Here is a 15,104-nt window from a genome sequence, read left to right as displayed (position 1 = left end):
CATTCATTACTGCTGAGCGCTCATCATGTAAAGAGGACTCCGGCCCACCAGGAAATTCCCCCGTAGGGTCTCTGGCCAGTCTGGTGCCACACACTGTTCTCACAGCATTCATTACTGCTGAGCGCTCATCATGTAAAGAGGACTCCGGCCCACCAGGAAATTCCCCCGTAGGGTCTCTGGCCAGTCTGGTGCCACACACTGTTCTCACAGCATTCATTACTGCTGAGCGCTCATCATGTAAAGAGGCCTCCGGCCCACCAGGAAATTCCCCGTAGGGTCTCTGGCCAGTCTGGTGCCACACACTGTTCTCACAGCATTCATTACTGCTGAGCGCTCATCATGTAAAGAGGACTCCGGCCCACCAGGAAATTCCCCCGTAGGGTCTCTGGCCAGTCTGGTGCCACACACTGTTCTCACAGCATTCATTACTGCTGAGCGCTCATCATGTAAAGAGGACTCCGGCCCACCAGGAAATTCCCCCCGTAGGGTCTCTGGCCAGTCTGGTGCCACACACTGTTCTCACAGCATTCATTACTGCTGAGCGCTCATCATGTAAAGAGGACTCCGGCCCACCAGGAAATTCCCCAGTAGGGTCTCTGGCCAGTCTGGTGCCACACACTGTTCTCACAGCATTCATTACTGCTGAGCGCTCATCGTGTAAAGAGGACTCCGGCCCACCAGGAAATTCCCCCGTAGGGTCTCTGGCCAGTCTGGTGCCACACACTGTTCTCACAGCATTCATTACTGCTGAGCGCTCATCGTGTAAAGAGGACTCCGGCCCACCAGGAAATTCCCCTGTAGGGTCTCTGGCCAGTCTGGTGCCACACACTGTTCTCACAGCATTCATTACTGCTGAGCGCTCATCGTGTAAAGAGGACTCCGGCCCACCAGGAAATTCCCCCATAGGGTCTCTGGCCAGTCTGGTGCCACACACTGTTCTCACAGCATTCATTACTGCTGAGCGCTCATCATGTAAAGAGGACTCCGGCCCACCAGGAAATTCCCCCGTAGGGTCTCTGGCCAGTCTGGTGCCACACACTGTTCTCACAGCATTCATTACTGCTGAGCGCTCATCATGTAAAGAGGACTCCGGCCCACCAGGAAATTCCCCTGTAGGGTCTCTGGCCAGTCTGGTGCCACACACTGTTCTCACAGCATTCATTACTGCTGAGCGCTCATCATGTAAAGAGGACTCCGGCCCACCAGGAAATTCCCCCGTAGGGTCTCTGGCCAGTCTGGTGCCACACACTGTTCTCACAGCATTCATTACTGCTGAGCGCTCATCATGTAAAGAGGACTCCGGCCCACCAGGAAATTCCCCCGTAGGGTCTCTGGCCAGTCTGGTGCCACACACTGTTCTCACAGCATTCATTACTGCTGAGCGCTCATCATGTAAAGAGGACTCCGGCCCACCAGGAAATTCCCCCGTAGGGTCTCTGGCCAGTCTGGTGCCACACACTGTTCTCACAGCATTCATTACTGCTGAGCGCTCATCATGTAAAGAGGACTCCGGCCCACCAGGAAATTCCCCCGTAGGGTCTCTGGCCAGTCTGGTGCAACACACTGTTCTCACAGCATTCATTACTGCTGAGCGCTCATCATGTAAAGAGGACTCCGGCCCACCAGGAAATTCCCCAGTAGGGTCTCTGGCCAGTCTGGTGCCACACACTGTTCTCACAGCATTCATTACTGCTGAGCGCTCATCGTGTAAAGAGGACTCCGGCCCACCAGGAAATTCCCCCGTAGGGTCTCTGGCCAGTCTGGTGCCACACACTGTTCTCACAGCATTCATTACTGCTGAGCGCTCATCATGTAAAGAGGACTCCGGCCCACCAGGAAATTCCCCTGTAGGGTCTCTGGCCAGTCTGGTGACACACACTGTTCTCACAGCATTCATTACTGCTGAGCGCTCATCATGTAAAGAGGACTCCGGCCCACCAGGAAATTCCCCCGTAGGGTCTCTGGCCAGTCTGGTGCCACACACTGTTCTCACAGCATTCATTACTGCTGAGCGCTCATCATGTAAAGAGGACTCCGGCCCACCAGGAAATTCCCCCGTAGGGTCTCTGGCCAGTCTGGTGCCACACACTGTTCCATTACGTAGCTGCGTGAAAAACACTCCTGCTTATTAACCCTTCACAAGGTTTATTAGAGGGGATTTTTTAAATCTGCATTGCTGTAATTTGAGCCAAATTCTGCGGCTTTTAAAAACTTTGTAGTTAATAAATCTGTAACATGGCTAACCATGGCCAACGCCTAACCGAGCATCCAAAACTGGAGGGAATGGTCCAATAAGATGCAAAGCCCCATCGAGCGACTTCAATGTCTTCTCCCCATAGGATACCCTTGAGGTAAATCGTGTCACAATAAGTGCGCCATCTCATACCCATGAGGCTACGGACTGCAATTCTCCAAATATACCCTAGTACTATACTTTAGTCCATTATATCAGTATCTCATCGCTCACACCGCGCCCCGGCCAGTTGACTGCGGTGCTTCTGCACATGCTCACTTCTCCATCTCCTCCTCGTTGGTGCTTCATTAACTATCTGGATCAAACCGACTTCATGCAGTACACAGTCAGGGACGTCTCCAAAATGCAGACTTTTTGGTCTTATTCACATTAGGACAGAATATCCTCAAATGTAGGAAGCGAAAAAGAGTTAAAAATCCACCACAAAATCACTTTTCTGAAGGGACCAACTTTCCCCGTTTCAGTCACAGTGCAGTCTAGTTCTCATCTTCACTGCGTCTTCTATCTCTGCCTGTTGGGTGGTTACTCCATTATTATCTGCTACTAGAGTGAGTTTACCTTAGCGTATGCCATAGCTTACACAAAGGAAGGAGCTGTTATGGGGGCATCTGTGGATGGCACTGTTATGGGGGCATCTGTGGGTGGCACTGTTATGGGGGCATCTGTGGGTGGCACTGTTATGGGGGCATCTGTGGATGGCACTGTTATGGGGGCATCTGTGGATGGCACTGTTATGGGGGCATCTGTGGGTGGCACTGTTTTGGGGGCATCTGTGGGTGGCACTGTTTGTGGGTGGCACTGTTTTGGGGGCATCTGTGGGTGGCACTGTTTTGGGGGCATCTGTGGGTGGCACTGTTATGGGGGCATCTGTGGGTGGCACTGTTATGGGGGCATCTGTGGGTGGCACTGTTATGGGGGCATCTGTGGGTGGCACTGTTATGGGGGCATCTGTGGGTGGCACTGTTATGGGGGCATCTGTGGGTGGCACTGTTTTGGGGGCATCTGTGGGTGGCACTGTTTTGGGGGCATCTGTGGGTGGCACTGTTTTGGGGGCATCTGTGGGTGGCACTGTTTTGGGGGCATCTGTGGGTGGCATTGTTTTGGGGGCATCTGTGGGTGGCACTGTTTTGGGGGCATCTGTGGGTGGCACTGTTTTGGGGGCATCTGTGGGTGGCACTGTTTTGGGGGCATCTGTGGGTGGCACTGTTTTGGGGGCATCTATGGGTGGCACTGTTTTGGGGGCATCTGTGGGTGGCACTGTTTTGGGGGCATCTGTGGGTGGCACTGTTTTGGGGGCATCTGTGGGTGGCACTGTTTTGGGGGATCACTGTGGGTGGCACTGTTTTGGGGGATCATTGTGGGGGCATCTGTCGGTGGCACTGTTTTGGGGGCATCTGTGGGTGGCACTGTTTTGGGGGCATCTGTGGGTGGCACTGTTTTGGGGGCATCTGTGGGTGGCACTGTTTTGGGGGATCATTGTGGGTGGCACTGTTTTGGGGGCATCTGTGGGTGGCACTGTTTTGGGGGCATCTGTGGGTGGCACTGTTTTGGGGGCATCTGTGGGTGGCACTGTTTTGGGGGCATCTGTGGGTGGCACTGTTTTGGGGGCATCTGTGGGTGGCACTGTTTTGGGGGCATCTGTGGGTGGCACTGTTTTGGGGGATCATTGTGGGTGGCACTGTTTTGGGGGCATCTGTGGGTGGCACTGTTTTGGGGGCATCTGTGGGTGGCACTGTTTTGGGGGCATCTGTGGGTGGCACTGTTTTGGGGGCATCTGTGGGTGGCACTGTTTTGGGGGATCACTGTGGGTGGCACTGTTTTGGGGGATCATTGTGGGGGCATCTGTCGGTGGCACTGTTTTGGGGGCATCTGTGGGTGGCACTGTTTTGGGGGCATCTGTGGGTGGCACTGTTTTGGGGGCATCTGTGGGTGGCACTGTTTTTGGGGATCATTGTGGGTGGCACTGTTTTGGGGGATCATTGTGGGGGCATCTGTGGGTGGCACTGTTTTGGGGGCATCTGTGGGTGGCACTGTTTTGGGGGCATCTGTGGGTGGCACTGTTTTGGGGGCATCTGTGGGTGGCACTGTTTTGGGGGATCATTGTGGGGGCATCTGTGGGTGGCACTGTTTTGGGGGCATCTGTGGGTGGCACTGTTTTGGGGGCATCTGTGGGTGGCACTGTTTTGGGGGCATCTGTGGGTGGCACTGTTTTGGGGGCATCTGTGGGTGGCACTGTTATGGGGGATCATTGTGGGGGCATCTGTGGGTGGCACTGTTTTGGGGGCATCTGTGGGTGGCACTGTTTTGGGGGCATCTGTGGGTGGCACTGTTACGGGGGCATCTGTGGGTGGCACTGTTTTGGGGGCATCTGTGGGTGGCACTGTTATGGGGGATCATTGTGGGGGCATCTGTGGGTGGCACTGTTACGGGGGCATCTGTGGGTGGCACTGTTATTGGGGCATCTGTGGGTGGCACTGTTATGGGGGCATCTTTGGGTGGCACTGTTATGGGGGCATCTGTGTGGCACTGTTATGGGGGCATCTGTGGGTGGCACATATATAGCATCTTATCTAATGTGATCCACAGATCCCCCATAACAGTGTCCCTGTGTAGTGAATGGGGACCGGCATCTGGTTCTGTAATGGCAGCGGGGCCCGGTGCAGTCACTGTATTCTACTACACCGGGCCCCGCTCACTGTAGTATATTCATATCTAACTTCTGGGTATTGTTAAACTATTCAAATCATCTGAAATCCAGCGTTGTACTACTTACTACTAACTTCATCGCAGGCAGGAGGCCGGGCGGGCGCTCGCAGCGTAGCTCACTACGGCACGCGCCTGCTCTGCCCACTTTATGAATGAAGCAGGTGGCGCAGGTGCATAATGTAGTGAGCTACGCTGCGAGCGCCCGCCCGGCCTCCTGACTGCGATGAAGTTAGTAGTAAGTAGTACAACGCTGGATTTCAGATGATTTGAATAGTTTAACAATACCCAGAAGTTAGATATGAATATACTACAGTGAGCGGGGCCCGGTGTAGTAGAATACAGTGACTGCACCGAACCAGATGCCGGCCCACGTCCCCTCCTCCCTCTCAGCCGATACACCCGACGGCCGCAGCATTCGCCCCATAAGACGCACTGCTATTTCCCCCCCACTTTTGGGGGGGGGACGACTGCATCTTATAGGGTTAAAAATCCGGTAATACTTTTACAGAAGACAAGCCTTTGGCCTCTTTCACACGGGCGTTGCGGGTGACGTGCGGGAAAAGATGCTGGTGCGTTGCTGGAAAATGTGTGTTTTTTCTTTGTTTTTTTTATCCCCACGAGTGCAAAGCGTTTTAATCCGTTTTGCACGCGCGTGAGAAAAATTGGCATGTTTGGTACCCAAACCCGAACCCAGACTTCTTCACAGAAGTTCGGGTTTGGGTTAAGTGTTGTGTAGATTTTATTATTTTCCCTTATAACATGGTTTCCCTTATAACATGGTTATAAGGGAAAATAATAGCATTCTTAATACAGAATGCAAAGTACAATAGGGATGGAGGGGTTAAAAAACAAAACAAAATTTTTTAACTCCCCTCATCCACTTGTTCACGCAGCCCGGCTTCTCTTCTGTCTTCTTTGATAACCTGGAGAAAAAGGACCTTTGTTGACGTCACTGCGCTCCTCAGACTGTTGGTAGTCACTCTCGGGAAAGGAGAAGGGGAAGGGGAACCATCTACACCCTGGCCCCGCCATGTCAACCCGCCACAAATGACACTGACAACCAAGTCAAGTTTATAACCTTTATTTAACGATTTTGTTGGGTGGTAGTCGGCCACAGCTAATTCTTTTAACGGCATAACACATAACTGAGCCCGTGCGATCCGCCGGCCGCTGGACTCCCAGCGGGCAGATTACGCCAGTTCACCTGCTCAGTACCCTATTCCTCTTTACCTGCCGCCAGCTGTGACTTAGTAGGATGCCACAATGAAACACGAGCCATCAGCCCAGAATTCACAAAAAACCTCCATAACCAAAAAAAAACCTCAAAAATAACCTATAAGGGAGGGAGGGAGGGACACCAGCGCTTCTGCCAAAGAGGAAGAAGGAGGAGACACAGGGCCTTATAAAGGGGCACCATGCCGCACGCCCCTTCCTGCACTGCAGGATGACATCATTAACCCCCAAAGCACCAAATCCTGGCCAAAATCAAATGGGGCCCTAGAACAAGGATAGGGAATCGGGGGAAGGGGGACCCCCAGTCCCTGTACACCCTCCCTATATGGTCAGGTGTCCTCCACATGATCCATCACCATGATTATCTCCTAGCAACCATGCGTGAAAATCTCACCACATCCGCACTTGCTTGCGGATGCTTGCGTTTTTTACGCAGCCCCATTCACTTCTATGGGGCCTGCGTTGCGTGAAAAACGCACAATATAGAGCATTCTGCGATTTTCACGCAACGCACAAGTGATGTGTGAAAATCACCGCTCATGTGCACAGCCCCATATAAATGAATGGGTCCGGATTCAGTGCGGGTGCAATGCGTTCACTTCACGCATTGCACCCGTGCGGAAAACTCGCCCGTGTGAAAGAGGCCTCAGACGAATGTGACCTGTGTGCAGTGACACTCAAGTCAGTGAATACATTGTCCGCCTGTTCTCCTCCATCCTCCTTTCAGTGGATACATTGTCTGCCTGTTCCCCTCCATCCTCCTGTCAGTGAATACATTGTCTGCCTGTTCTCCCCCATCCCCCTGTCAGTGGATACATTGTCCGCCTGTTCTCCCCCATCCTCCTGTCAGTGAATACATTGTCCGCCTGTTCTCCTCCATCCTCCTGTCAGTGAATACATTGTCCGCCTGTTCTCCTCCATCCCCCTGTCAGTGGATACATTGTCCGCCTGTTTCCCTCCATCCTCCTGTCAGTGAATACATTGTCCACCTGTTCTCCTCCATCCTCCTGTCAGTGAATACATTGTCCGCCTGTTCTCCTCCATCCTCCTGTCAGTGGATACATTGTCCGCCTGTTCTCCCCCATCCTCCTGTCAGTGAATACATTGTCCGCCTGTTCTCCTCCATCCTCCTGTCAGTGAATACATTGTCCGCCTGTTCTCCTTTATCCCCCTGTCAGTGGATACATTGTCCGCCTGTTTCCCTCCATCCTCCTGTCAGTGAATACATTGTCCACCTGTTCTCCTCCATCCTCCTGTCAGTGAATACATTGTCCGCCTGTTCTCCTCCATCCTCCTGTCAGTGGATACATTGTCCGCCTGTTCTCCTCCATCCTCCTGTCAGTGGATACATTGTCTGCCTGTTCCCCTCCATCCTCCTGTCAGTGAATACATTGTCTGCCTGTTCTCCCCCATCCCCCTGTCAGTGGATACATTGTCCGCCTGTTCTCCTCCATCCTCCTGTCAGTGAATACATTGTCCGCCTGTTCTCCTCCATCCCCCTGTCAGTGGATACATTGTCCGCCTGTTCTCCTCCATCCTCCTGTCAGTGGATACATTGTCCGCCTGTTCTCCTCTATCCTCCTGTCAGTGGATACATTGTCTGCCTGTTCTCCTCCATCCCCCTGTCAGTGGATACATTGTCCGCCTGTTCTCCTCCATCCCCCTGTCAGTGAATACATTGTCCGCCTGTTCTCCTCCATCCTCCTGTCAGTGAATACATTGTCCGCCTGTTCTCCTCCATCCTCCTGTCAGTGGATACATTGTCTGCCTGTTCTCCTCTATCCTCCTGTCAGTGGATACATTGTCTGCCTGTTCTCCTCCATCCTCCTGTCAGTGAATACAGTGTCTGCCTGTTCTCCCCCATCCCCCTGTCAGTGGATACATTGTCCGCCTGTTCCCCTCCATCCTCCTGTCAGTGAATACATTGTCTGCCTGTTCTCCCCCATCCCCCTGTCAGTGGATACATTGTCCGCCTGTTCTCCCCCATCCTCCTGTCAGTGAATACATTGTCCGCCTGTTCTCCTCCATCCCCCTGTCAGTGGATACATTGTCTGCCTGTTCTCCTCTATCCTCCTGTCAGTGAATACATTGTCCGCCTGTTCTCCTCCATCCTCCTGTCAGTGAATACATTGTCTGCCTGTTCTCCTCTATCCTCCTGTCAGTGAATGCATTGTCCGCCTGTTCTCCTCTATCCTCCTGTCAGTGGATACATTGTCCGCCTGTTCTCCTCTATCCTCCTGTCAGTGGATACATTGTCTGCCTGTTCTCCTCCATCCTCCTGTCAGTGGATACATTGTCTGCCTGTTCTCCCCCATCCCCCTGTCAGTGGATACATTGTCTGCCTGTTCTCCTCCATCCCCCTGTCAGTGGATACATTGTCCGCCTGTTCTCCCCCATCCCCCTGTCAGTGAATACATTGTCCGCCTGTTCTCCCCCATCCCCCTGTCAGTGAATACATTGTCCGCCTGTTCTCCCCCATCCCCCTGTCAGTGAATGCATTGTCTGCCTGTTCTCCCCCATCCCCCTGTCAGTGAATACATTGTCCGCCTGTTCTCCCCCATCCCCCTGTCAGTGAATACATTGTCTGCCTGTTCTCCCCCATCCCCCTGTCAGTGGATACATTGTCCGCCTGTTCTCCTCTATCCTCCTGTCAGTGGATACATTGTCTGCCTGTTCTCCTCTATCCTCCTGTCAGTGGATACATTGTCCGCCTGTTCTCCTCCATCCCCCTGTCAGTGGATACATTGTCCGCCTGTTCTCCTCTATCCTCCTGTCAGTGGATACATTGTCTGCCTGTTCTCCTCTATCCTCCTGTCAGTGGATACATTGTCCGCCTGTTCTCCCCCATCCTCCTGTCAGTGAATACATTGTCCGCCTGTTCTCCTCCATCCTCCTGTCAGTGAATACATTGTCCGCCTGTTCTCCTCCATCCTCCTGTCAGTGGATACATTGTCCGCCTGTTCTCCTCCATCCTCCTGTCAGTGGATACATTGTCTGCCTGTTCTCCTCCATCCTCCTGTCAGTGAATACATTGTCTGCCTGTTCTCCCCCATCCTCCTGTCAGTGGATACATTGTCCGCCTGTTCTCCTCCATCCTCCTGTCAGTGGATACATTGTCCGCCTGTTCTCCTCCATCCCCCTGTCAGTGGATACATTGTCCGCCTGTTCTCCTCTATCCTCCTGTCAGTGGATACATTGTCTGCCTGTTCTCCTCTATCCTCCTGTCAGTGGATACATTGTCCGCCTGTTCTCCCCCATCCTCCTGTCAGTGAATACATTGTCCGCCTGTTCTCCCCCATCCTCCTGTCAGTGAATACATTGTCCGCCTGTTCTCCCCCATCCTCCTGTCAGTGAATACATTGTCCGCCTGTTCTCCTCCATCCTCCTGTCAGTGGATACATTGTCCGCCTGTTCTCCTCCATCCTCCTGTCAGTGGATACATTGTCCGCCTGTTCTGCTCCATCCTCCTGTCAGTGAATACATTGTCCACCTCTTCTCAGAGAAGTAGGCGCTGCTTAGCATTATATTTGTCTTTCTCTGATCTCACAACCTGCAACATATGAGGAGAGGAGAACAAAGTGCTTGGCACAGTCTTCCTCTTTGTTTCAGTGATCTGTGGGGTTTTCAGCACTTTTTTAGCTTTTTGAAGCAATAGTTCCTTTTTAATATAGCACCATGTCACAAGGTGTTTGGGGACTGACACATGGAAGAGGACCTTGATGAACAACCCTCCAGCACTCAATGGGGCTCAGTTCGGACCTGTGGCTTAACACAGAGCAGCAGTTTCCTTCTCTCAGTTTTGTTCCATTCTCACTTAAGTCCACTCTTTCCAGATTGCTTATTGGAGATCCAGGATCCAACATTCTGTGTGCCTGTGACATTAGGAATAACTGTGTCAACATCACACTGCCAGGTAAGTGGTTATGTGCGGCGGAGGTGTACTTGTGTGTGCATGCAGTAAAAGTGGGGTGTGCTTCAATGTAAAGCAGTGTATATGGGTGGTCATATATGAGAGTAGTGTATATGGGTGATGGATATATGAGGGTATAGTAGTGTATATGGGTGATGGATATATGAGGGTATAGTAGTGTATATGGGTGATGGATATATGAGGGTATAGTAGTGTATATGGGTGATGGATATATGAGGGTATAGTAGTGTATATGGGTGATGGATATATGAGGGTATAGTAGTGTATATGGGTGATGGATATATGAGGGTATAGTAGTGTATATGGGTGATGGATATATGAGGGTATAGTAGTGTATATGGGTGATGGATATATGAGGGTATAGTAGTGTATATGGGTGATGGATATATGAGGGTATAGTAGTGTATATGGGTGATGGATATATGAGGGTATAGTAGTGTATATGGGTGATGGATATATGAGGGTATAGTAGTGTATATGGGTGATGGATATATGAGGGTATAGTAGTGTATATGGGTGATGGATATATGAGGGTATAGTAGTGTATATGGGTGATGGATATATGAGAGTATAGTAGTGTATATGGGTGATGGATATATGAGGGTATAGTAGTGTATATGGGTGATGGATATACAGTCCTGATCAAAAGTTTAAGACCACTTGATAAATGGCAGACAATCCTATGTATCATGGCTGGATCTTCACAAGGTTCCAAGTGGAGCTTCAACATGCAACAAGAAGAAATGAGAGGAGACAGAACATTTTTTGAGCATTCAATTTAATGAAAACAACGAATAAACTGAAACAGGCTGTTTTTCAGCTGATCCACATTTTAGGACCACCTGCCTTTTAAAAGGCCAAATCGGTGCAAAGATGTGGATTCATTGTCATCTTCTGTCAGGTAGTCGCACGTTGTGATGGCAAAGGCAAAAAAACTCTCCCTTTTCGAAGGTGGTCGGGTTGTTGAACTGCATAAGCAGGGTCTCTCACAGCCGCCATCGCTGCTGAGGTGGGACGCAGGAAGACAGTCATCTGGAATTTCTTAAATGATCCTGAGGGTTATGGAACAAAAAAGTCAAGTGGAAGACCCCAAAAAATGTCACCAGCACTGAACCGGAGGATCCAATTGGCTGTCCGTCAAGACACTGGACGATCCTCGACCCAAATTAAGGCCCTTACTGGTGCTGACTGCAGCCCCATAACCACCAGACGGCATCTGAGACTGAAGGGCCTCAAAAACAAAAAACGTCTTCAAAGACCTCGTCTCCTTCAACGCCACAGAACTGCTCGTTTGGACTTTGCAAGAGAGCACCAAACATGGGACATTCAAAGGTGGAGGAAAGTTTTATTCTCGGATGAGAAACAATGTAACCTTGATGGTCCTGATGGTTTCCAACGTTACTGGCCTGACAAGCAGATCCCACCTGAGATGTTTTCTACGGGCCACAGTGGAGGGGGCGCCATAATGGTCTGGGGGGCTTTTTCCTTCAGTGGAACAATGGAGCTTCAGGAAGTGCAGGGGCGTCAAACGGCCGCTGGCTATGTCCAGATGTTGCAGAGAGCCTTCCTCATGACTGAGGGCCCTCGTCTGTGTGGTAACAGGACAATGCTACAGTACACAATGCCCGCAGGACAAGGGACTTCTTCCAGGAGAATGACATCACTCTTTTGGCCCATCCTGCGTGTTCCCCTGATCTAAATCCAATTGAGAACCTTTGGGAATGGATGGCAAGGGACGTTTACAAAAATGGACAACAGTTCCAGACAGTAGATGGCCTTCGTGCGGCCGTCTTCACCACTTGGAGAAATGTTCCAGATCACCTCATGGAAACGCTTGCATCAAGCATGCCGAAACAATAACGGCGGAGCTACTCATTACTGAGCTCATGTTTGGAGGTTGGATTTCTGTTTTGGGGGGGGGGGGTTTAGTTTTTTTGGAGGTGTGGTCCTCAACTTTTGATCAGCTGAAAAACAGCCTGTTTCAGTTTATTCGTTGTTTTCATTAAATTGAATGCTCAAAAAATGTTCTGTCTCACTCCCATTTCTTCTTGTTGCATGTTGAAGCTCCACTTGGAACCTTGTGAAGATCCAGCCATGATACATAGGATTGTCTGCCATTTATCAAGTGGTCTTAAACTTTTGATCAGGACTGTATGAGGGTATAGTAGTGAATATGGGTGATGGATATATGAGGGTATACAGGGAGTGCAGAATTATTAGGCAAGTTGTATTTTTGAGGATTAATTTTATTATTGAACAACAACTATGTTCTCAATGAACCCAAAAAACTCATTAATATCAAAGCTGAATATTTTTGGAAGTAGTTTTTAGTTTGCTTTTAGTTTTAGCTATTTTAGGGGGATATCTGTGTGTGCAGGTGACTATTACTGTGCATAATTATTAGGCAACTTAACAAAAAAATATATACCCATTTCAATTATTTATTGCGTGCAGCAGCAACCACAGCCTCCCAGACACTGTTCAGAGAGGTGTACTGTTTTCCCTCCTTGTAAATCTCACATTTGATGATGGACCACAGGTTCTCAATGGGGTTCAGATCAGGTGAACAAGGAGGCCATGTCATTAGATTTTCTTCTTTTATACCCTTTCTTGCCAGCCACGCTGTGGAGTACTTGGACGCGTGTGATGGAGCATTGTCCTGCATGAAAATCATGTTTTTCTTGAAGGATGCAGACTTCTTCTTGTACCACTGCTTGAAGAAGGTGTCTTCCAGAAACTGGCAGTAGGACTGGGAGTTGAGCTTGACTCCATCCTCAACCCGAAAAGGCGCCACAAGCTCATCCTTGATGATACCAGCCCAAACCAGTACTCCACCTCCACCTTGCTGGCGTCTGAGTCGGACTGGAGCTCTCTGCCCTTTACCAATCCAGCCACGGGCCCATCCATCTGGCCCATCAAGACTCACTCTCATTTCATCAGTCCATAAAACCTTAGAAAAATCAGTCTTGAGATATTTCTTGGCCCAGTCTTGACGTTTCAGCTTGTGTGTCTTGTTCAGTGGTGGTCGTCTTTCAGCCTTTCTTACCTTGGCCATGTCTCTGAGTATTGCACACCTTGTGCTTTTGGGCACTCCAGTGATGTTGCAGCTCTGAAATATGGCCAAACTGGTGGCAAGTGGTATCTTGGCAGCTGCACGCTTGACTTTTCTCAGTTCATGGGCAGTTATTTTGCGCCTTGGTTTTTCCACACGCTTCTTGCGACCCTGTTGACTATTTTGAATGAAACGCTTGATTGTTCGATGATCACGCTTCAGAAGCTTTGCAATTTTAAGAGTGCTGCATCCCTCTGCAAGATATCTCACTATTTTTGACTTTTCTGAGCCTGTCAAGTCCTTCTTTTGACCCATTTTGCCAAAGGAAAGGAAGTTGCCTAATAATTATGCACACCTAATATAGGGTGTTGATGTCATTAGACCACACCCCTTCTCATTACAGAGATGCACATCACCTAATATGCTTAATTGGTAGTAGGCTTTCGAGCCTATACAGCTTGGAGTAAGACAACATGCATAAAGAGGATGATGTGGTCAAAATACTCATTTGCCTAATAATTCTGCACGCAGTGTAGTAGTGGATATGGGTGATGGATATATGAGGGTATAGTAGTGTATATGGGTGATGGATATATGAGGGTATAGTAGTGTATATGGGTGATGGATATATGAGGGTATAGTAGTGTATATGGGTGATGGATATATGGGGGTATAGTAGTGGATATGGGTGATGGATATATGAGGGTATAGTAGTGTATATGGGTGATGGATATATGAGGGTATAGTAGTGTATATGGGTGATGGATATATGAGGGTATAGTAGTGTATATGGGTGATGGATATATGAGGGTATAGTAGTGTATATGGGTGATGGATATATGAGGGTATAGTAGTGTATATGGGTGATGGATATATGAGGGTATAGTAGTGTATATGGGTGATGGATATATGAGGGTATAGTAGTGGATATGGGTGATGGACATATGAGGGTATAGTAGTGTATATGGGTGATGGATATATGAGGGTATAGTAGTGTATATGGGTGATGGATATATGGGGGTATAGTAGTGGATATGGGTGATGGATATATGAGGGTATAGTAGTGTATATGGGTGATGGATATATGAGGGTATAGTAGTGTATATGGGTGATGGATATATGAGGGTATAGTAAAGTATATGAGTGATGGATATATGAGGGTATAGTAGTGTATATGGGTGATGGATATATGAGGGTATAGTAGTGTATATGGGTGATGGATATATGGGGGTATAGTAGTGGATATGGGTGATTGGATATATGAGGGTATAGTGATGGATATGAGGGTTTAGTAGTGTATATGGGTAATGGATATATGAGAGTATAGTAGAGTATATAGATGATTGATATATGAGTGTATAGTAGTGTATATGAGTGGATATATGAGGGTATAGTAGTGTATATGGGTGATGGATATATGAGGGTATAGTAGTGTATATGGGTGATGGATATATGGGGGTATAGTAGTGGATATGGGTGATTGGATATATGAGGGTATAGTAGTGTATATGGGTGATGGATATATGGGGGTATAGTAGTGTATATGGGTGATGGATATATGAGAGTATAGTAGAGTATATAGATGATTGATATATGAGTGTATAGTAGTGTATATGAGTGGATATATGAGGGTATAGTAGTGTATATGGGTGATGGATATATGAGGGTATAGTAGTGTATATGGGTGATGGATATATGGGGGTATAGTAGTGGATATGGGTGATGGATATATGGGGGTATAGTAGTGTATATGGGTGATTGGATATATGAGGGTATAGTAGAGTATATGAGGGTATAGTAGTGTATATGGGTGATGGATATATGAGGGTATAGTAGTGTATATGGGTGATGGATATATGAGGGTATAGTAGTGTATATGGGTGATGGATATATGAGGGTATAGTAGTGTATATGGGTGATGGATATAT

General features: G+C 49.0%; 1 protein-coding gene across 1 annotated transcript in view; it reads left to right on the top strand.

Moving 5' to 3' along the window:
- The window catches only part of LOC120982964 (integrin alpha-L-like), a 102,862-nt gene that overhangs the window by 9,775 nt on the left and 77,983 nt on the right, over nt 1-15,104 (top strand). Inside the window, exon 3 of the mRNA XM_040413063.1 lies at nt 10,027-10,106. Coding sequence (XP_040268997.1) covers nt 10,027-10,106 — 80 coding nt within the window. The remainder of the gene's footprint in view (nt 1-10,026; nt 10,107-15,104) is intronic.

This window comes from Bufo bufo (genome assembly GCF_905171765.1).
Source record: "Bufo bufo chromosome 7 unlocalized genomic scaffold, aBufBuf1.1 SUPER_7_unloc_1, whole genome shotgun sequence".
Classification (NCBI taxonomy): domain Eukaryota; kingdom Metazoa; phylum Chordata; class Amphibia; order Anura; family Bufonidae; genus Bufo; species Bufo bufo.
The sequence above is the reverse complement of the archived record's forward strand: the minus strand, read 5'-3'. Positions and strand labels throughout refer to the sequence as shown.